This window comes from Nyctereutes procyonoides, unplaced genomic scaffold, assembly GCF_905146905.1.
Source record: "Nyctereutes procyonoides isolate TBG_1078 unplaced genomic scaffold, NYPRO_anot_genome, whole genome shotgun sequence".
Classification (NCBI taxonomy): Eukaryota; Metazoa; Chordata; class Mammalia; order Carnivora; family Canidae; genus Nyctereutes; species Nyctereutes procyonoides.
In genome coordinates, this window is record NW_026575128.1 from 14,080,642 (window position 1) to 14,102,674 (window position 22,033).

At 56.5% G+C, this 22,033-nt stretch overlaps 1 protein-coding gene across 1 annotated transcript; it reads right to left on the reverse strand.

Annotated features, from left to right (window-relative positions):
• Nucleotides 1-239: 239 nt before the first annotated feature.
• On the reverse strand, nt 240-20,033 carry LOC129520627 (fatty-acid amide hydrolase 1). The gene is made up of 15 exons (XM_055341742.1): nt 19,739-20,033; nt 13,824-13,937; nt 11,470-11,604; nt 11,112-11,245; nt 10,828-11,034; nt 10,543-10,583; nt 10,188-10,312; nt 9,025-9,150; nt 8,427-8,524; nt 6,502-6,601; nt 6,150-6,190; nt 5,331-5,370; nt 4,745-4,853; nt 4,065-4,210; nt 240-3,647 (listed from the first exon to the last, which is right to left on the reverse strand). The coding sequence occupies exons 1-15, from the start codon at nt 19,931-19,933 to the stop codon at nt 3,519-3,521; spliced, it is 1,740 nt and encodes a 579-aa protein (XP_055197717.1). The 5' UTR covers nt 19,934-20,033; the 3' UTR covers nt 240-3,518.
• Between the last annotated feature and the right edge of the window lie 2,000 nt (nt 20,034-22,033).

Consider the following 22,033-nt stretch of genomic DNA (forward strand, 5'->3'; position numbering starts at 1 on the left):
TCTCTCTCATAACTAAAATCTTAAAAAAAAAATAAGTGGGTGATCAGGGAAGGTGACACAGGAGCTGAGTGTTCCAAGCAGAGGGGACCAGTATAACACAAAAGCCCTGAAGCAGGGACCACCAGCTGGAAATGATCAAGAAATGGAAATGTGTTCATGTGGCCGGAGCACAACGAATGAGAGGAAGACACACCCAAGAGGAGGCTGGAGAGGTGAGCAAGGGCCATGTCCCACAGAGCCTCGTAAGACACAGGAGGAGACTGGATTTTATTCTGAGTTGGATGGGAAGCCTTTAGGTCTTGAGACAAGTGACTCGATCTGATTTACACTTTCAAAGCAACCCTCTGGCAACTGCATGGAAAATGGACTGGGGAACAGTGAGGCTGGAGGCAGGGAAGCCCAGTTAGGTTACTGCACAGTCCAGAGTGGGTGGCTTGGACCAGAGTGCTAGTGCGGCAGTGGAGGTGGAACTCGGGGGTCTCTCACTGGCCGCAGTGACCAGTTGCCCCAGGCCACCCCCCACTCTCGGCAGCATTTGCCTCTTCGTCTAATCTTTCCCCAAGCCCTGATCACCAGGGAGCAGATGTGCCAGTGTTAATGTCCAAACACCCCCCGCTAAGTCCCGGAGCCTCTCAAGGATGGTAGCCAGGCTTAGGAGAGCTCTGGCACCGCTGAGCACAGGGCTGGGCAAGGTCACGCCAGGGCTCAAAAGCAGTGAAGGAAAGAAGGCAGGCACCCGACAGCCAGCCACGTGGCTAACAGCACAAGTATATCAGTAACCAAAGAGAGAAATAGGGCAAGAGAAGGAAAAAAGTAGAGGCAGGTGGTTTTATGGAATGATGAGACAAATGGACACAGTAGTTACAAGGATCCAGGGCAAAATGAAGCAGCTACCCAGCCATCCCAATCTAGGCGTCCACATGGGTTGCGCCCTCTCTGGTTACAGTGACCACCTGGCCCACCTCACCCCCCCCCCACCTCTTGGCATTTATCCCTTTGTCTAACCTTTCCTCAAGCCCTGATCACCCAGGGAGCAGATGTGCTAGATAATGTCCAACAGTCCCAAAAGCCCCAGGGCCTCTCAAGGATGGGAACCGGGCTTAGTAGAGCTCCAGCACCACTGAGCACAGGGCAGGGCGAGTTCACACTGGGGCTCAAAGGGTGAAGCAGTGAAGGGGACAGGCACCGCCCCACAGCCTTGTGACTAAGAGCACAAGGATATTGGGGCACCTGGGTGGCTCAGTTGGTTAAGCGTCTGACTCTTTGATTTCAGCTCAGGTCATGATGGTCTCAGGGTCCTGAGCCCCAGCCCTTCCCTGCCTCAGGCTCCTCACACAGCAGGAAGTCAGCTTGAGGATTCTCTCTCCCTCTCTCTCTGCCCCCACCCCCCACCCCCCACTCCCACTCTGCTCATGCATGCACACTCTCTAAAATAAAGAATCTTTTCTTTTAAGATTTTATTTATGGGAAGGGGATGCACGAGCAGGGGGAGAGGTAGAGGGGGAGGGAGAGTGAGAAGCAGACTCCTCGCTGAGCAGGGAGCCTGACATGCGGCTCAATCCCAGGACCCTGGGATCATGACCTGAGCGGAAGGCAGAGGCTTAACTGACTGAGTTAGGCACCCCAATAAATCAATCTTTTATAAAAATTTTTTAAAAATCACATCAGTAACCAAAGAGAGAAATGGGGCGGAGTAAGATGCCGAGGGATGGGGTGGTATATAGATGATTCTAGGGAATGATTTGGGGCAAAATGCCAGAGCAGTTACAAGGAATCTGGGTAAAGCGCAGCAACTACCTGGCCATCCCACTCTAGGTGTCCATGTGGGTGAGGCCCTCCAATCAGCCCTGAAGTGTGAGGCCTCGGGTCTACCCTGAAACTGGTCCCACTGAGGCAGGGACACCACTGTCGGACAGTACAGGTGTCACTGGGCACGTAACCTGGAAGGAAAAGCCCTTCTGAAGGAGGAAAGTCAGGATGAGGAAGGAAGCCTCGGGAAGGCAGCCTGCCCTGAAAAGAATGTGAAGTGGGCCCGGTAGAACCAGGGACCTACCCGACCCAAGACCCAGGCTGAGAAACACCTACAGTAAGCAGGGCGGTTAGGGCTGGGGCCAGGGAAGAGTAAGCTCTGCTTAAGGGGGCCAAGGAGCCCCCAGATTCGTCAGAGACTTGTCACACCCTCACCCGCCAGGCAACGCAGTCCCCTCAGAGGCAGGCTGGCAGATTGGGTGGAGGGGAGACTGAGCTGAGACAGCTCGCTTCTGCCCCAACTGTTGATTCCCAAGCCACCCCTGTGCCATGGCCCTAGCTCAGGCCCCAGGCCCTCTTCCCCAGTTTAGGATTAGACCTCAGCCTCCATAACCCTCTCCAGGCGCTGTCTCCCCAGTCTACTCTCCTCACTGCATCTGTGTGATCCTTTAGATGCTCCCCACTGCCCTTGAGACAGGATTCAAGTTCCTGAACCGACCTCCAAAGTCCACCTTGATTTGGCCTCCACCTACATCTCTGCTGCTTCTCCTACGCCCGTTCAATACTTCCATTTACTGAACTCAGTATGTCTGAGTTGGGTGTATGGCTCCTTCTCCCGGGAATGTCCTTACTCCCATCTCAGCTTCTGGGAACCTCCAACACTCAACACAGGTCCTCCTCCTCTGGGAAGCCTCCCTAGAACAATCCAGTTCCTGGCCGGCCCTGTGAGTGCTCTTGACCAGAGGCCTACAGGCCCCCTCCCCGCCACAGTGCAACCTCCTGGCCAGCACCCCAGACTCCCCGCTGCCCTGTGCTGGCCACTAAGGACAGAGCCTCAGGGGGGTCCCTGAGCATCAGGGTCCCTGCAGTCAAGGAGAGCCAGTGTACTAAGAAAGGCAAAGCCACCCACAGATGCCCACCGCACAGGGCAGACTGGGAAGAAACAGCCCACCTATACCAGGGCTGAGGAAGGAGGGAAGGCCTTCTCGAGAAAGAGGGATCTGAGCAGGGCCTCCAAGGATTTAATGGCAGAGGAGCAGAAAGGGCTTGGCAGAAGGAAGGAGCAAAGAAAGAAGAGAAGGCAATGCCTAGCAAAGCAGGGCTTAGTCTAAGCGCGGGGAGCGGGGGAGGGGGCGGTGCCAGACCGCAAGACCCACTCTGAGAAGCCTGTGTCGTTCCTGCGGGTGTGGGGACCCAGGAGACTGCCAAGGCTGGAGTAGGGCTCAACCCTCAGTGCCCTGACAGTGACGGCCAGAAAGTACACAGACTAGAAACGTTTCTTGACTGTTAGAGGCCTTTGCCCATGTCATACCCACTGCCTGCCACAGGGAGGGGTGTCAGGCCAGGGGGAGGGGACCAGGATGGGGAGCAAGGTCCAGACTCAGGGAGGTCTGTGCTTCTTGTAGGGGATGGGGGGGGCGGGGGACACAGAAGCCTCTGCCCCAGGCCGAACATTTCCTCTCAGAGTGGCAGCTGTGCCCAGGCTAGGCGGGGCACAGATGGAATGGTCTCAGGTCCTCCGGAGCCAGGCGAGGGGGGGCAGGCAGCAGTCAGGATGGCCGCTTTTCAGGGGTCATCAGTCGCTCCACCTCCCGCATGAACCGCAGACACAACTCTTCCTGCCAGGGCAGAGCCACACATTGCACAGCCACGGGCAGCCCCACACTCTTCTTCACAGCCTACAGGGGACACAGGCATCAGGAGGGCGGCAGTGGAGCAGAGCCCCTTCTCCCCCAGGGACCAGGAGGCACCGCAGCTGGAGAGGCTGCAGTCTTTCAGGCTCTCACATCAAGGTGGGCGGGCACGCAAGGGAGCGGCCAGCTGGCTCACTCAGTAGAGCATGCAACCGGATCTTGGGGTTGTGAGTTTGAGTCCCATGTTGGGTGTAGAGCTTACTTGGAGAGGAGAGGGGAGGGGAGGGGAGGGGAGGGGAGGGGAGGGGAGGGGAGGGGAGGGGAGGAGAAAGGCAAGGCAAGGCAGGCAAGGCCTGCTCATGCTTATGCTGCTTCCCTCACAGCAGCAGCCAGAGTTGGAGTATGGGTGGGAGTCTAGGGGAAGGGGGACCCCAGGGGCCAGGCCAGGCCCTGCGGCCTCACCTTCTGTAGCATGTTGTCCCAGATATCCCCATAGTAGCCCTTGTAATGTTCCATCTGGGCCTCATCCTCGGTGGTCACCGTGGTGACAGGCACCACCCCCGCTGGGAAGTCCAGGCAGTTGTAGAGCACAGTGTAGCTGATAGCAGCTGAAAGGCAGCACAGGCGGTCGGAGCGGGCCGGTGACGCTCCTGCCAACTGTCTACCCTGGGAGATGGCACCCTGCCTCTCAGATGGGGAGAGGCTCTCTCCAGAGCCCAGACTTGAGGAGGGAGTGACAAAGCCCAGGAATCCAGATTCAGGGCAGGCTGCAGCACCTGCCGAGGCCTGCCCGGTGACGTTGCCCGGGGACCTTCCCCATCTGACCACTGGTCCTATTTTCTTGGCTTTCCTCAATCCCACCTGGACTGTAAACACCACCTCCCCAAACAATAAGCTCCATAACTCAAGATCTTCGACTTCAGTGGCGCTGAGGGCAGGGAGCTTGCTCCCTCCCAGAGAATCCCATCCAACTCCCATCTCTCCAGCCAGTTAGATCGGGGGGGGGGGGGGTCCCAAGGGCAGGGCCCGTCCAACCCCAAGGCTCCTCCCACTTGCAGGCAGCCTGCTGGGCACTGGGCTGAACCCACAGAAGAGGAGAGGCAGGCGGGAGTGTCAGGGTGTGGTGGGGCAACAGGCCTCACCTGTGGCCTTGCCCGGGGCGTTCAAGTCCAGAGCAGGGCCCAGCATGGGGGTGAGCAGCACATCCAGGTCCAGGGCTCTCCATTGGGCAATCACGGAGTTGCGGTACACCTGGGAGGCGGCCAGCACACCAAGGGAAGCCCTCAGACCCAGCCCATCACACAGAGTCTTCAACGCAGGGACCGTGGCCAGGGTGGCTCTGGCCCCAGCACCTGGCCTGGGCTCTGGACTTAGCCACAGTGGGATGGAGGTGCTCAGGGCACACAAGCATGGCTGCTTTCAGGAGGCTCCACCTCCCACATGAACTGTGGACATCATTTTTCCTGCCAGAGCAGGGCCACCTAGTTCCCGACAGCACCAGTGGGCAAAGAGGCATCCACGCCAGCAGCCGTATACTGACCTGGGCCCCAAGGATGAGCACCCAGCAAGTGAGGATCAGAGAGCAGGGCCTGAGTAGACCAGTCCAGGGCGCAGAAGGGGAAATGATAGGCCACTCCAGGGGACCAGCGGCTAAGAGATCCCACTGGCAGGTGTCCTGTCCAGCTCCACCCCATACCCCACCCCATAGTCTAGGGGCTCTGGCCTCACCTCAATCTCGTGCTGCAGTTCCCAGAGCTTGCCGGCCGACCTGGGCAGAGGAAATGAGGTCACTGGCCATCGTGGCCACAGCCATGGGGAGTAGCAACATCAGATCCCTACTCTTAACACCTCCCAGATCTCACTCCTCCATGGACCCTTCTCAACTGTGGGAGCCCCGAGAGCAACAGGAGCTACAGGAGTAGTACAGGAAAGGAGTTCAAATCCCTAAGTTCATGTCCTGTTGAGAAAATCAGGCCCCAAGAGGGATTTAGGCTGTGTCACTCAGTGACTCTGCAGCAGAGTCAGGCCCAGCTCAGGCCTGATTCCAAATTACCCTCAGGATACAAGAGAGACCAGAGCTACCAAAGGTCCTAAATGCCTGGCAGTGAGAGAAGGGGCAAGTCCACAGGATGTCAGGGCCTAAAAATGAGGCCATTTGTGGCCTGCTTTCCCTACCCAAGCCACTAAGGGGACAGCAGGACCCAGCGCAGCTCAGTTCATGTCAGACCTCTAAGAGCAGCGTCTCTCAGGGCTTCCCCAGTGCCTCCCCAGTGCTTCCTTTCCTGGGCCTTTCTACCCTCACCTCACCTCGCCTCGCCAGGCCTTCCCCTCTCTAGTCGGTCTCATCCCAAGATCTCCTCTCTAGCCAGACCTGGACCCCGCGAAGATCAACTTCAAGGTCCCATCTGAAAGCCACAGAGGTTGCCACCCTGGCCGGGCCACTTCCAGCCTCAGAAGCTACTTCCCTCCTCTCTTCCTGTCAGAAACCACTTAACCCCAGGTCAGGGAAAGAGGGAGGCAGATTCTAGGCATAGGAAACGTCCTTACCGGGGCTTCATGCTGTTAAGAAAAGCTGCCACCCTCGGGAGCTGCCGGAGGACAAACAGTGTCAGTGACCCAGTGACTCAGTTCTGGGCTGAGTGCAGACAACAATCTTCCTCAAGCCAAGCCACCTGTGCCTCTTCCCTCTGTCCCTTCCCCCAGGTCCCAGGTCAGCACCTCTTTCAGCATGTGTGCTAGCTGAAGATTGCAGGGCATGGGGAGAGGAGAGGAGTCTGGGTAGGGGTTGGAGAGAAGAGGAGGCCATGCTTGCCCAAATCAAGAGAGGCGGAAGTGAGAGGGGACGAGCCCCAGAGGCTCCCTCCCAGCCCACCCAGTCCTCTGCTCCTTGCGCCCTTACCAGAGGCTTCAGCAGGAAAGCCAGCAGTCCTTTCAACCAACTTGGCATCTTCAGAATTGAGATCAGGTCCCCCAGGCAGGGGTCCACGAAATCACCTTTGCTGGGAGACAGAGAGTCCAGTCCAGCACTCCCTTCCCAGGCCTCCCTCCAGGCTTGCCCCCACCCACAGCACCCCCAATCAGTGTCATCTCTTCAGTGACACCCTCTCTATTCCCTCCCCACCAGACTCTGGTAACCACTGGTCTCCAACCCCTTCACTTGCCTCCTTTTTTTTTTTTCACTTGTCTCCTTTTATTTATTTTTTTAAGATTGTATTTCTTCTTGGGACCCCTGGGTCGCTCAGTGATTGAGCGTCTGCCTTTGGCTCAGGGCGTGATCCTGGGGTCCAGGGACTGAGTCCCACATCGGGGTCCCTGCAGGGAGCCTGCTTCTCCCTCTGTATATGTCTCTGCCTCTCTCTCTCTGTCTCATGAATAAATAAATAACATCTTTAAAAAATATTTTCTTTCTTTTTTTTTTTAAGTAATCTCTACACCCAACGTGGGGCTCGAATTCACAACCCCGAAATCAAGAGTCCTGTGCTGTACAAAACTGAGCCAGCCAGCCAAGTGGCCCTATCTGCCTCCCTTTAGACATATGACTTGTTTCTGCTGATCCTTTGGGACACCTGGACTCCACTCCATACCCGCTGGAGCTTCCCAAGGCAGGACTCTGTGTCTCCCTCCCTGGCAAACTCAGTTCAAAGCAATAAGGACTCATCTCCCTGGTGAGGGCTTGACACTGAAGACATCAGGTACAAATGGAGCCCCCATGACTCTTATTTCTGAGGCTGTCTCTAGCTCTAGAGCTCAGGCAAAGGTCTCAGGAGACTGACCCTAGGGCTTCATTCTGAGGGCCGGAGTGAGGAGCAGCCCCTTCTGCTGAAGCCTGTACCATACTCAGTATTAGAAGAGGCCAGTCTTGGGGCAGCCCGGATGGCTCAACGGTTTAGCGCTGCCTTCAGCCCAGAGCCTGATCCTGGAGACCCGGGATCGAGTCCCATGTCGGGCTCCCTGCATGGAGCCTGCTTCTCCCTCTGCCCGTGTCTCTGCCTCTCTCTCGCTCACTCTGTGTCTCTCATGAATAAGTAAATAAATAATAAAACCTTTAGAAGAGGCCAGTCAGCCCAGGCACATCCCCAAGAGATACCCTCACAGGTCTGTCTTGCACCCCTGTCACACTTAAGGACTGAAAGCTTCTTAGTAGAACCAGCTTCCCTAAACATGAGCTCTGCAAAAGTTGATTTGATCCAGCCCACCTACTCAATGAAAGAGAAAACTATTCAGACCCGGGGACACCTGGGTGGTTCAGTGGTTGAGCATCTGCCTTCAGCTCAGGTCATGATCCTGGAGTCCGGGGATCGAGTCCCACATCGGACTCCCCACAGGGAGCCTGCTTCTCCCTCCGCCTGTGTCTCTACCTCCCTCTGTGTCTCTCATGAATAAATAAATAAAATCTTAAAAAAAAAAAGGCAGACTTTGCTCAATCAGAAGAGCCTGGAGTCACAGTATGATGTCTAGACCTCTCCCTTCCTGCTTCACCCTGCCCTTGTCTCTCAATCTTTCCCAAATAGATAAGCAACTCCCCTGCCCACCCCCTACCTCCCAACAAGCTCCCATCAATTGAGCTCTGCTCAATCCACCCTCCCCTCAAGCTGGTACCTTTCTAAAGTCTCCCTGGCGGGGTATCTCCAGGCTCAACCTGCACAGTTAGAGGGGCAGTGAGGTCCCTGCCCAGAATGCTCTGGCCTTGTTTGTGTTCAGCTGAGCCTGTCCCCCATCTTCTCCCAGAGTGGCCCATCTTGAGAATAACAGGAACCAGCTGCTCTCCCTGGCTCTACCCATGTCCTGACCCCACCCCAGACCCCAAAGTTCAACATCACTTACAAGTTCTGTAGGAAGCTGTGGCCGCCATCACTGAACAGCCCACCAGTTGACAGGGTCTCCAGAGCATGGGGTATGTTGCTTGGCAGGAAGGGAACCAGCTGTAGGATTGAGGGGTGTAAGGCCGCCACACCTAGAAACCCTTGACTCCCTGAACCCCATGCTGCCCATGCAGCCCAGGCCCCCCACCCTGCCCCGCACAGGGTAGCCCTCACTGGAGCAGCCATACTGACCCACGAAAACTCCCTTAAAATGCACCTTATGAGAGAAGTCAGGCCACACATAAACTTCTCAGATGAACAGATTAAAACCCATTGGCCCACTATCCTGGGATGGTGGGAATCCTGGGATTGTGGTTGATGAAAGCCTCCCAATGCTGCACTCACCCATCCCCCACATAGGGTTGAGTTCATCATCAATCACTTAAATTAACACTCATGATCAGCCCTCTATCCACTGGTCCCACAGAGACAGAGTTCCCAACCCAACCACAAAACAATCAGGATGAAAGGACACCAGGGACAGGTGGCAGCCTTGGGTACCAGGAAGGTTTCCCTGAAAGAAGGCCTGTACCAGGACTTCCAGGTCCCCACAGCTATACCGTGTGGCCAGCAGCCTCAAGGCTCTGCTTGGTCTCCAGTACAGCCCGCTTCATGGCTGGGGTGGGCATGGTATAGTTGTCGGTCTCATAATACCCCACACGCAAGGGCCGAGAGCTTGTGTAGACCTGGGGGCAAGACACAGGAATCAGAACCAGGTCAAGGTAGGGAGGCCCAAAGTAGGGCTCTCAGAGATGGGAGAAGCTCCTCAACCCCAGACACAGCTGAAAGGCTGCAGCCTGGATCCCCAGAAAACTGAGTGCTCAAGAGGCCAGCCCTTTCTGCAGCCACCCTTTCACAAAACACCTTCACCAAGACCCTGCAGGAGGGGCCCAGCAAGGGTGAGGATTCCCCTGGGGCCATATGCTGAAACTGAAGGTTTCAGGTCTAGATAGGGAGACAGGCAAACAGGCCCTGAGTGGGGCTGGGATGTGCCAAAGTCCCCCCAGTGCAGACTGACACCACTAGGCCCAGAACCCAGGAATCCCGTCTCCTGGGTTGAGGCCCTCCACTGCCTGTTTTGAGTCCTGGCTCCCATGATAATTCGTTCCAGACCACATAACGGGGACTTTGTCTCCTCTTCTCCTCCCTCTCAGGAAGGAGTTCTTAAACCACTGGGTTGTGAGAATATCCTCTGCCAAGGAGTGGGGGGGGTCACCCCACCCAGCCCAGGTCTCCTGCTTGCCAAGAAACACCCTAGTGCTCCCTAGAGCAGAAGAGGCTGGGCCAGGAGGTGGGACCTTTCCTCAGCACAGGGAAACCCCCCTTCGCACCCCCACCCCCCCGAATAGGCATTCAGCAGGCGGCTACTGACTGTCCCCACTGCTAGGCACAATCCATGAGGATCCAAACTCCAGGGCAAATGGGAATCCCACGGTTATGTGTCTTTAACAGGACCCCGATAATGAGAGAGGGGACCAGACCCCCCTTTGCACACCCCCCCTCCACCAGTCTAAAAGCCCCAAGGTCACCGCATTCGGGCAAGAGCTCCATCTGGTGGCTGCCTGTAGAGCAGCAGCTGAGCCTGGCTTCAGACCCTTGGGGGCTGCTTTTCAGGGGACAGAGCTTCCAAGGCCCGCGCACACTGCCTGGGGGCTGTTCTCTGGGCTCAGGAGCACCAGTAATAACCAGACTCAATCCCATGCCCATCCCCGCCCCTGCTCACCTCCTCCTTGAAGGGCAGCGGGGGCACCGTCGGGTCCAGGCGGAACATGTCCTCACACAGCAGCGCTCGCAGGCACAGCGCTAGGCTCTCCACATCCCGGGCCATGGGGCCAGCTGAGAGCTGCACTGTGGGGCAGGCAGGGGAAGGAAGAAAGATCACCCTGCCCTAATGGGCTCTGGGGCTGGGGCCAGGCAAGGGCAGGGCGGGGGCCCAGGAGTGTGAGCAGAGACAAGGAGGTAGGAACTCAGACCTAGACTAGCCTGGGAGCCAAACCTGGCCCCTAGGAGAGGCCGGGGGAGAGGTGGGTGGGGCAGGCCCCCCCTCCTCCAGGGCACGAGGGAACCCCAGACCTCACCTGCTACCTGTCCATAGACACAGCCCTTCAGGCCACTCTTGCTGGATAAGAAACACAAGATGTTGGAAACAGGAAATGGTCACCCTCTGTCCAACCCCAAACCCATACAGCATCCTAGAACTCTCACCACTTTGGAGACTAGGAACCAAGGCCAACGGTGACACTCCCTCCCAGCAAAGCCCCAATGAGGGGATCCCTGCCTGGGGCCCAGAGAGTTTGGAAGCCAGGCCAAGATCACACAGCAAGAGACCCAGAAGCTCCCTTTACCCACCACTCCCACCATACCTGAGGCGGTTCGCCGTGGGCTTGAGGCCACAGATGCCACAGAAGGCGGAGGGAAAGCGGATGCTGCCTCCGATGTCAGTGCCTAAGCCGAGGGGGGAGCCTCCAGCCCCAATGAGGGCCCCTTCACCCCCGGAGGAGCCCCCTGGACTTTTGGAGGACTTCCATGGATTCAAAGTCTGGCCAAAGAGGGGGTTACTGCAGTCATAGCTGGGGGAAGCAGGAACGGGTCAGGCCAGGTCACAGCGGTGCCAGCGCCCCGGCCCCCACCCTGCACCCCATCCAACCTGAACATGGACTGAGGGATGTTGGTGTGCACGAAGGGCACAGCACCCTGTAGCTTCAGCACCTGCACCAGCACACTGTCACACTCCGCAGGCATGCTCTCGTTCAGGCTCAAGCCCAGGGTTGAGTCCTGGCCCTGGAGGGAGAGACGGGCACCCACGGGGGCATGGCTGATGGGTCCGGGCCCTCTGGTGGCAGAGGGTCCACTCCTACCGCCGTCTCATAGGCCAGAGCAGGGCACACCACGGTCCCTCGCAAGGCCTCTGGACCCAATGTGTCCCAAGAGAGCCCAGGGTAACCAAGGAGGCGGAGCTGGTGCCAGGGGAGGGGGGCTGAAACCTGCTAGGAAGCAGGGCACACCTTGTAGCTGAAGCACTCCTTGAGGCTCACAGGGACGCCATAGAGCAGGCCTTGCCTCGGGGCCTGGGACAGCTGAGTCTCACAGTCCTCCAGGTAGGTGGTCACACAGTTGATCCCTTTGTTTACTTCCCAGGCCTGGAGGAGGGAGAATTGGACACAAGGCAGAGTGTGATTGGCCTTTTTTTATTTTTTAAACTGTGGTAGAGGGCAGCCCCGGTGGCGCAGCGGTTTGGCGCCACCTGCAGCCTGGGATGTGATCCTGGAGTCCCAGGATCGAGTCCCACGTCAGGCTCCCTGCGTGGAGCCTGCTTCTCCTTCTGCCTGTGTCTCTGCCTCTCTCTCTCTCTCTCTCTCTCTCTCTCTCTCTCTCTCTCTCTCTGAATAAATAAATAAAATCTTAAAAAAAATAAAAAATAAAAAAACTGTGGTAGAATGTCCATGACATAAAATTGGCTTTTTAAAGTATACCCAGCGAAAGGGTGATCAGCAGCATGGCCCAGAGCCAGCAGCACAAGGACTGTAGGGCCCAGCACCCACCTCACTGGGGACACCTGGCCCCAGCCTCCCCTGGCAGTGTCTGGCCTCAACCCCAAGATGGAGACAGTACTTCCTGGGCCAGGGCCCAGCCAAGCGCTCAAAGGAGCAAGACACGGGCCTCAGATGCCCCCCAGAGGGATGAGCTGGGAGGAGGATGACCTTTGGCCACTCTACCTCTTCCTCTAAGCCACATCTCTGTCAGTGAAGCACATGGGAACCAGACAGGGGCAGATCCCCATCTGAGGCCACACTGGGAGTCAGCCCAGAGCAGGGCTAGACCCAGCTGCCAGCCTCCCAGAGGCCAGCAGGCTCTCTCCCACCCCGGGCCTGGCCCAAACCTGCCCCAGCTAAGCCTCTCCTCTCTGGGAAACTCTGCAATGTGAGAACCAAGTCACCCCATCTGCCATGGGGCCTCTCCATGGCCCTCCACCCACACTCAGCAGCGCCCTAGGGGAGGGCCGATCAGGGCAGAATGATGCACGGCTTTCCACAATACTCCTGTCCCTGTGAGACATCTGAGGGAAATGGCGTGGGCCCCGCCGCCACACCCCGGCATGCGCAGTGTGTGTGGGCTGCCCACCGCCGGCAGGGACTGGGCTGATCTGTGACCAGAATGCTCTCCGGTGGGTGATTAGGAAGGGCAGCCACTTTCCAGGGACACGGAGAGAGGAGACACGGCAGTCTGTTGAGGCCACCTGTGTCCCCTGGGGCACCCAGTGCAGGGGCTGGAGGTCCTTTCTCTGTACGCAGCCTCCCTCCCCCTCATGCAGCTACAGTCACCCACACCCACTCCCACTGTCACATGCACCCGTCAGTCACCCGGCATGCACATCCGCTTGCTCAGTGGTCAGCCTCACTGTCACACATTCTGTTTCAAGAAACCACATGCAGGTCAACTCGTAAAGTACAGCTCTTTCTTTCCTGTTCCATTCCAAACATGTGCCTGGAACACTCCCTATGTGAAACACACAGTGTCCGGCATGAAGTCCCAAGACAAATGAGACAAGCTCTGTCCACAAGGAGCCCGCCTTGACAGCGGAAGGAGAAGGACTAGGCACGCCCAACAACGCGAAGAGTGTGAGAGAGTGGGCACTGAAGAGGGAGGGACCCCTAACTCAGGCTGGGAGGGGAGGAGGGTCAGGGGACACTTCCTAGAAGAGGGCCTCCTTCTCTGAGCCCCAAAGTTCAGCCAGCGGTGCCTGTTGCCCCACGTGGGTAAAGAAGAGGGAGAAGAACCTTCCAGGTGAAGGGGATCCCGCACAAGCCAGTGCTCAGTGTGGCAGGCTGGAGCCTGGGCCCCGCCAGGAGCTGAGCTACTGATGCCCACACTCCAGAAGGCCTGGGCTGGGTGGGACGCTGGGGACCAAGAGGAGCAGAAGAGCAGAGTCTGAAGAACTGGAGGCCCCAGGGGGCATCTGGCCAGGAGACAGGTGCTCCATCATGGAGGGAGATGGTGGTGGAGGACCAGAGTGGCTGCTGGGGGATGGGGACAGGGGATGGACTGGAGAGAGCTAGAGAAAGAGAACAGACCACACTTGGTGACCCATGGGGTGGAGGCAGGAGGGAGAAGGCAGTCTGGGCCGAAAGCCAAGTTTTGAGCTAAGACAACATGCTCAGTGTCGCCCCCACACAAACACACACACAGAGTCAGCTCCTCTCTCTCTCTCTCTCTCTCTCTCTCTCTCTCTCTCTCTCTCTCTCATGCAGCAGCTCCTGGCAGCCCCTGGCACTGTGGTCCCACCCTGGCCCTCAGAGAGTAATTCCAGGCCAGGTTTTCCCTACAACCCTTGCGGAGAGAAGCCTCCCGCTGGCCTTACCTTTCCCGCATAGGTGAAGAGTGCAGCCTCAGGGGACAGCTCCCCGCTGTGTAACTTCTGCACCAGCTGAGGCAGGGGCAGGGCCAGCAGTGCCTCCGAGTCCAGGTCAGGGTTCTGGGAAGACACTCAGGTAAGTATCCCCTCACCCACAGGCCCCAAGCGCCTGCCTGCGGCAGGTCACCTGTGACCTGTGCCCCTAAGTCCCCACCCCTCGCCAGAGCAGATGCTAACTGTCCCAGGCCCACCTGCAGCTGTCTGACACCTAAGCAGGCCCCTGTCACCTACAGACAATGCAGACATATCTCTTCCAGAAGCTTATCAGAGGGGGTGCCCTGGGAGAGGCCATGACGGCCTCTGAGATTATTAAACCATCACAAACCACCACCACTGATGGCCCCGCAGGTTCATGCCAGCACACTCTCTGTCTTGGTCAAGTCTTGCTGCCGTTCCCACTGCACCGATAAACTGAGGCACCAAGAGGCTAAGTGCGTCACCTAGGACCACACGGGTGAAGTGTGTGGTTCTCTCCCCATTCAGCACAGGCTGCCCACCGCCTAGCCACCTACACTAACCACTCAGACCCTGGTGGGCTGAAAAAGACACTGTTCTGGGGGTTGGGGTGTAGCTAGAGGCCATGCCTAAGAGAGAGGATTTTTTCCTTCGTTCCAGGTACATAGTACATGGATCAAGCACCACAGTGGGGATCCCACTGACCAGAAGGCATGGCCATGCTTGGGCAGCGGGTGGGCAATTCAGAAGGAAGCAGGAAGGACTTGAGGGAAACAAAACCCGGTGTGGTGAGTGGGGGGGCACAGGCAGGTAGAGGGGAGTCAGAGAGGAGCTCTCTGAAGGATGAGGTGCAGTTTTTCAGACACCTGACTGAGGGACCCTGGAAGACTCTCAGAGTCTCTGGAGTCAGGCCCTGCCTACAACCCCAGCCTGTTCCTTCCTCAGAGGTATTGAGCCAATTAGCAAACACAGCTAGAGGAGGCTCTTGGAACCACAGCCACCACTGCCCATCGCCACTCTCCGCTGCTCCTGCCAAGGTCATCAGGGACCTCCTGGTGCCAAATCCAAGAGTTTATTTGATTCTGTTATTTGCTCCCCATCTCCCTGAGGGATTCAAAGGCACTGAGGCCACACACTGGCTCTCTGCAACTTCCCCCTGGGCATGGAGATACTCCCCTCTCTGGTGTTGTCCTGCTCCTCTGCTCTTCAGTCATCCATTTATTCAGTCAGCAAACATGTTCTGAACACCTGCTATATGCCAAAGACTGGCTACGTTAAGGGCTATGAATTTAGAGGTAACTAAGACAAGTCTCTGCTTTCAGAGAGCCCACACTCAAGAAAAGAAACCAGTTAACAAACGATGGACAGCTCATGGAAAGTGCAAGAAGGCAAACGTACAGGGCAGTGATGGAAATAACAGAGGACTGACTCAGATGCGAGGGTCAGGCCTCTCTGAGGTGACATTTCTTTCGGCTGTGATCCGAAGGATGAGAAGGAGACTTGAGATGTGAGAAGACACAGGTTCCTCTGGGCACCCCTTGTTACCTCTCTGATGCTGGGAGAAGTGAACCCTTCTCTCAAGGCTTCCAGTCCAGGCTCTTCACCTACCCCATGGCCTCCTGACCCTCCATCCAGCCTCACCCAGTTGAGTCCTGGTGCTCATGGGCTAGTGTCATTACCATCCACCCCTGTGTCCTTCTCCCCACCCCCGAGCTCCTGCCCCATGTACCCTTGCTCAGGGAAGGGCTGCCATCCAGCCAGGTGGTAAAATGAGAAAAAAGGAGTCATCCCAGACTCCTCCCCCTCCCCTCCTCCCCCACATCCAAATCCAATCAGTCACGGTGCCACTAAGTAGCTCTGGGAAACAGCCACTTCTCCATCCCCTCTACCAAGACCCTCACAGGAGCCCATCCTTTGTCTGCTGGGTCACACAGGGCCCAGCTAACCAGTTGCCATGCCCAAGCCTTGCCGCACTCACCCACCCTTCCTGCCAGGCCAAACAGTAAAAGCCAATCGGGCCTTGCCTCTCCCCTTGAGGTCCCTGTCACACCACAAGCTCCAGAAGTGTTCCAGGCTGTGGTCCTGTCAGACTCCTTTGTGCCCCTCCTTGAGCCGCCACCTACTCACACCCTCCAGGCCTGCCTACCACACAGCCTTTGTACCCCGGCCTTGAGAATAGGAACACTCTACCCCTTTCCCTTAATTTGTTAAACACATATAATACTTACTTGGGATTTTTTTTTGTTTGTTTATAATACAGGGAGCCACAAAGAAAAAAATGGATCCGTGATCTCTCCACACACATCCCTGTCTGTATATCTTTCAAAAAGATACGCAAAGTGAAAACTGAACATTTCATTTACCCCACCAACCCTGCCCAGTCCCTCTTCTAAAGAGGAAACCACAGTTAATGGTTTCTAATGAAACCTCATGGGCGGGGGGGATGTTTATGGAAAACCCACCATGTATGTAATTATTTTTATATATTCTATTTTTGCACAAAGGAGTCATATTATAGATACAGTACTCACTACACCTTGCCTTTCTCACTTCCTGATGGAAATAGCAAAATTGCTTTACTTTTTTTTTTCTGATTATATAAATGTGCTCACTGTAGGAAAAAAAAAAGTGCCTAACAGTATGGGGGAGAAAGTAAAAATCAGCTGAGAGCCCATCACACTAGGATAATTACCACCAACAGTCTGGTCACCAGCATCTCCCACCTTGCTACAAGACGCCACAAAGTCTCTGTGCGCCTCAGCTCTGAGCTATCAGCAAGTGCCCCTCTATTCTCAGCACAAATTTTAAATTTGTCTCGTGTTCTTTCATCTGGATGGCTGATGACACCATTGCTAACAGTTATTTTTAAGTCTTCAACTAGTTATCAGGCAGCTGAGACATTTCCTCTTTCACAAGACACCCAAGAAAGCCCAGGAGGCCAGTCTACAAACATGGAGGCAATAAAGTTTGAATGGAGAATGCAGAGAAGTGTACAAATAAGTTCTAACTAAGCGTGTGGCCCCCTGTAGCAGTCCTTTCCAAGGGACAGATACTATAGCATTGCTGACCTGCTGTCCCCCCAGCAGCTGTCCCTTCTCCTTGAATTCCCATACCGTCCCAATTTCAGGTATCCTACATCATCCTCCATGTCTTTTTTCTTTTCCCTCATGGTGTTTTTATCCCTTTTGTTCTATTTCAAGATATCTTTTCCATTTGGTCATGTAGGCCATGGAGACTGGTCTCAACAAAAACTACTCTTCCTCGGTTCATCTACTGGATCATTTTGCTTTAAAAGAAAGGTTCAAGCTGGGCCTGGAGAAGGCCAGGAGACTGAATGACAGATCCAACTGAAGGAAGTGGCATTTGTTAAGACCAGGGGGGTTCTGACAAGCGGTGCTGTAGGAGATGTCGGGGAGAGGCATTCAGGGTAAAACTCCAAGCGCAAAGGCACAGGGGCTTGCGCAGCTGCTCTGGCATCTCTCCCAGCCATCCTATTCCAGTGATGGCAGTCCCTCTCTTCAGTCTAGAAAGGATATTAAAACCCATTTGGGGGTAGGGTTCGCGGGGGAGGGGGGGTAAAAGGGCAAAGAGTTGTTACAGATTAAGCCTCACATAGTCAACAGAGAGTTACCTGAAACAGGCCTGACTCTAGAGTTGTTCCAGAACTGAGAGAGGTGAACCATTTTGTGAGGATCCCAGAGATGCTTAGGGGTCCCCCTCCTCCAGCAATGCCTGGGAATGCCAGCCGTATCTGGGCTCCCAGCAAGTGGTGCCAGGAGTCTATGAGGCTGGAGAGATACCAGGGCCCTGCGAACCTCACTGCCCCTTGCTCTTTGGGGCAGGACTGAAAAAAAAAAAAAAAAACAAACAGAAGAAAGGCTGCTGAGACAGCCTCAAAACCCACATTCCCATCACCCAGCCACTCCAGAGCCAAGCAGAAAGGCACTTGGGGGCAGGATGGAGGAAGGACCTGGTCCCAAGTTCCCAAGGGACTGAGTTCAGCTAAACCACCTACCCCCAGGGCCTTGGGAGCTACTGTCATCAAGATCCCATCCCTTGGCTGACTATTCAAACCAATGAGCCTACTGAGATGGCTCTTTCTCCTCCACAGCCACAGGAAAATCAAAAAGTACTTTTCACCCACCTGGAAGAGCCAAGCTATTCTGAGAGCAGGCTTTCTTGCCCCAGGAGGGTGCATGAACAGCTTTTTTGCGTTTTGGAGCCAAAACTTCTACCCTGGAAAATTTTGTTCTTAAAAATAATGAAAGGCAGCTGCTCCAGAGGGAAACTGTGTAGATCCTGGTGTTTGGAGCTAAAGTGGGGGGAAGACGCACCCTTCTACTACCTCACACCCCTGCGGTGGGTTTCTTGTGACTAGGAGGGCAGTTCGGCGGGCAGGAGCTGTGGGCTGATCCCCGAGGCTGCCCCCACACAGTTCTTGCTGGTTGAACAGACTGGCTGCAGTTCCAGCTGTTGCCGAAGACCTGGGGTCTGGGGAGCAGCTGAGGGTCTTCAGGCTGAGCCGGGGTATCATTGTCAGGATCCCTGAGGGGGGCACCTGGGAGCTGAGCCAGAGAAGGACTGGATAGTGAAGAACTGAGGCTCTGGTAGGGTCAGTGGTCAGTTTGGTGGGCTTTTCAGCCAGCTTGGTGAATAGAGGCTGAAACCAGATACATATTTACTTCAACAAATAAATGTGGGGATCCCTGGGTGGCTCAGCAGTTTGGCGCCTGCCTTTGGCCTAGGGCGTGGTCCTGGAGTCCAGGGATCGAGTCCTGCATCAGGCTCTCTGCATGGAGCCTGCTTCTCCCTCTGCCTGTGTCTCTGTGAGGAGAGAAGCAGGCTCCCCATGGGGAGCCGGATGCAGGATCCCGTCCTGGGATCACGACCTGAGCCAAGGGCAGATGGTCAACCCTAGAGCCACCCGATGCCCATCCCTACCCAATATCTTCCCCTTCTCTAGAACGAGATGCTGGGGAGTCCCGCCAGGCATCTAGGTTCTAGTGGTTCCAGCTCTGCCCCAACTCTAAAATCACTTGCTGCAGGCGAGCATTGCCTTCTAGGTGCAATTTTCTGTGACTCTTTCCCTGGCTCCCACCCAGGCACATCCTCCTGATTCCTGCTGTGTCCCCAGTCACCTGGAATGGTTTCTCTCCCACCTGTCAGATCTGAGTCCTACCAAACACACACCATCACAAACAACTGTGGCAAGTTTTTCCTCCCCCGGCAGGTGGGAACATGTCTCAGAATTTATCAGTTTGACTTCTGGCTGGGTCCTGGGTCCGGTGGCTCAAACACCTGGAGTGGAAGTCCTCCTCTAGGGCCCTGGCGCCTAAACACGCACTGAGCTGATCCGGAAGGAGAAAAGCTTGTTGACAGGTCACCCAGGGAAGGGCTGGAATTACACCTGCTCAAGGAAAAGGCGGCCTGTCAGGGCCGAGAAGGGCCCCCCGGGCGGCAGGGCAGGGCGGCGGGAGCCGACAGCAGCCCGGGCGCGCCCCTTGCACTCGGTCCGCCTCTGGCTCGCTTTCAAGATCATCACGGGCAACCAACGACTCTGGACTGGGAGCTCTCCGGGTTCCCTTGCCCGTCGCTCCCCGATTCCAAAGTCCTAACCCCGAGCATCCTAATGGTTCTCCTGATGGTTCTCAGCCTCGCAGCTCAGCGTTCCACCAGTCCTGAGGTTCTCGGACTGACCCCGAGCAAAGCCCTCTGTCTCGGACCGGCGCGGCGACGGCCCCCCACGACCTGCGGCCCCGCGGGCTCCCGCCTCCCGCTCGGCGGCACCGGACTCCGCAGGGCTCGGAGCGCAGCAGCGCGCGGGGCGGTTCCGAAAGCAAAACCTGCGCGGGTGCGGCCAATGCCGCCAGGGCCCCCCGCCCGGTCCCCCGTCCCCGGGCGGTCACCTGGAGGCGGAAGCGCTGCGCCGCCCTATCCATGGTCTCCAGGGCCGCCTGCTGCCTCCGCCGCGCCCGGGCCGCCGCGCCCCTCGCCGGCCGGCGACTGGACCAGCGCAGGGCCACGGCCGCCGCCACCAAGCAGCAGGCCAGGGCAGCCCCGGAGGCGCCGGACAGCGCGGCCCACAGCTCGTCCAGCAGCATGGTCTCCCGCGGCCGACCGACGCCGGCAGCCACGGACGAGGGCCCCGCACGCGCGCCCGCCGCCGCAAAACCCGGCCTGGATCGCCGGGGATCCCGCGCCCGCCTGCGCGGAAGGGCGGGAGGGGCGGGCGCGGCGGCCGCCCGCGGGGAGACGCGCCGTTCGTTGCCTGGCAGCGGCCCGCGGCCGTCGGCGCGCAACGGTCAAGGTCAGGGCCGCACCCCGCGGGGAGGCGCGGGCCGCGCAACCGCCGCCCCGAGCCCCAGCAGCCAGCTCCCGGAAGACGCGACCAGCCGAGGCCCCGGCGGGAAAGGCCGGGCCCGACGATCCGGCTCGCGGACGGGCTCAATCCCCGCACACAGTTGCGAAGCATCTTTCCAGGCCCCCCTCCCTGGGCGTCCACCTGTCCCGTGCTCGGGGCTTCCCGGGGCACCAGTGGGAGGGGCACAGGAAGGCCCCTGGGGAGCCCCGCTGCTGCCCCTTCCCTGTCCCAACCCCGGGACCCCAAGTCTCTCTCCCAGGGCTTTTCTTCGTGGCCAGACCACCCATCACTTGTCCTTTGGCTCAGCCACCTCCTACAGACTGGCCTTCTCCAGTCATGGGCCCTCGTGGACTCTACACACGGAGGACGGAGGACGCCTGGTCAGGACTCTGGGGACCCGGCCCTCTTCATTAGGGGGTAGGGGGTGGGTTACCTACAAACCAAACACCCCCATCCAGGCCTCTCTCATAGGACTTTATGTGCTTTTGTCCTCCCAACAGACCTATAAGGAAGGCATTTTTAATTTTTTTAAAGATTTATTCTTACATTTTTTAAAAAAGATTTTGTTTATTCATTCATGAGAGGCATAGAGAGAGGCACAGACACAGGCAGAGGGAGAGGCAGGCTCCATGCAGGGAGCCCGATGTGGGACTCGATCCCGGGACCGCAGGATCATGCCCTGGGCTGAAGGTAGGCCCAGAACCGCTGAGCCACCCAGGCATCCCCGGAAGGCATTTTTTATTCTTATTTTACAGATAAGGTAACTGAAGGCAAGAGGAGTTAAACAACTGTGGGCACACACGTGGCTGAGTAGGGACTGAAACTTAGCTCTAGTGCCAAACCATTGCTCTTAACCATCAAGCTTTACCACCAGTATGGCACCCTGGAAATGAACCCCTGTGGGATGCAGGGTGGGAATGTGCTTTGCGGCTGGAAATGCTGTCTGCTGAAACCCTCTGCGGTTAACTCCAGTTCTATGTTTACCTCTCTGAATCTGTGCCTTAAGATGTAAAGGGTAAGATGGTTATGATGCCTACCTCACAGGATTGTTAGCTGTATGTGAGGTCCTTTATGATGGATGCCTGACACATAGTAGGCCCTCCATAAATGTTTATTGACTGAATAAAGGCCTACCTGCAAAGAGCCTAGATGTGATAAATAAAAAATAAAACTATCAGTGGGGTGCTTGAGTGGCTCAGTCCATGGGTCCACCAGCTCTTCATTTTGGCTCAGGTCATGATCTCAGGGTCAGGGGGATGAGTCCCACCACCGGTACAGCCCTCCCCAGCCCAGAGTTTGCTTGAGATTCTCTTCCTTCCCATTTGTCAGCACCCCCCACCCTCTCTCTCTAAAATAAATAAAAATAAATCTTTAAAAATAAAACTATCAGTTATTTTAACAGCAAAATGGTTTATTTGAGAATAGCAGAGAGTTGCAACTCCTGACAACCAAGCCAGGCCAAAGCCACAGGCAAGTCTAGGAAACAAAGTGGACTCTCTTTTACAGAGGAAAGGGGGAAGTTAGGAGGGTTGCGAGAAACAAAAAGTCCATTGGAGTAAACTGAGAAATTGAGGTATAGCAGCTTTTCATTGGCTGAGCTGTTGCTGGGAGAGGAGAAAAACTTTCTTTCCTCCAGCTGGGTAGTAGGAATTTTTTTTTTTAAGATTTTATTTATTTATTCATGAGAGACAGAGAGAGAGGGAGGGAGAGAGGCAGAGACACAGGCAGAGGGAGACGCAGGCTCCATGCAGGAACCCTGACATAGGACTCGATCCCGATCCAGTGTCTCCAGGATCAGGCCCTGGGCTGAAGGTAGCGCTAAACCGCCAAGCCACCCAGG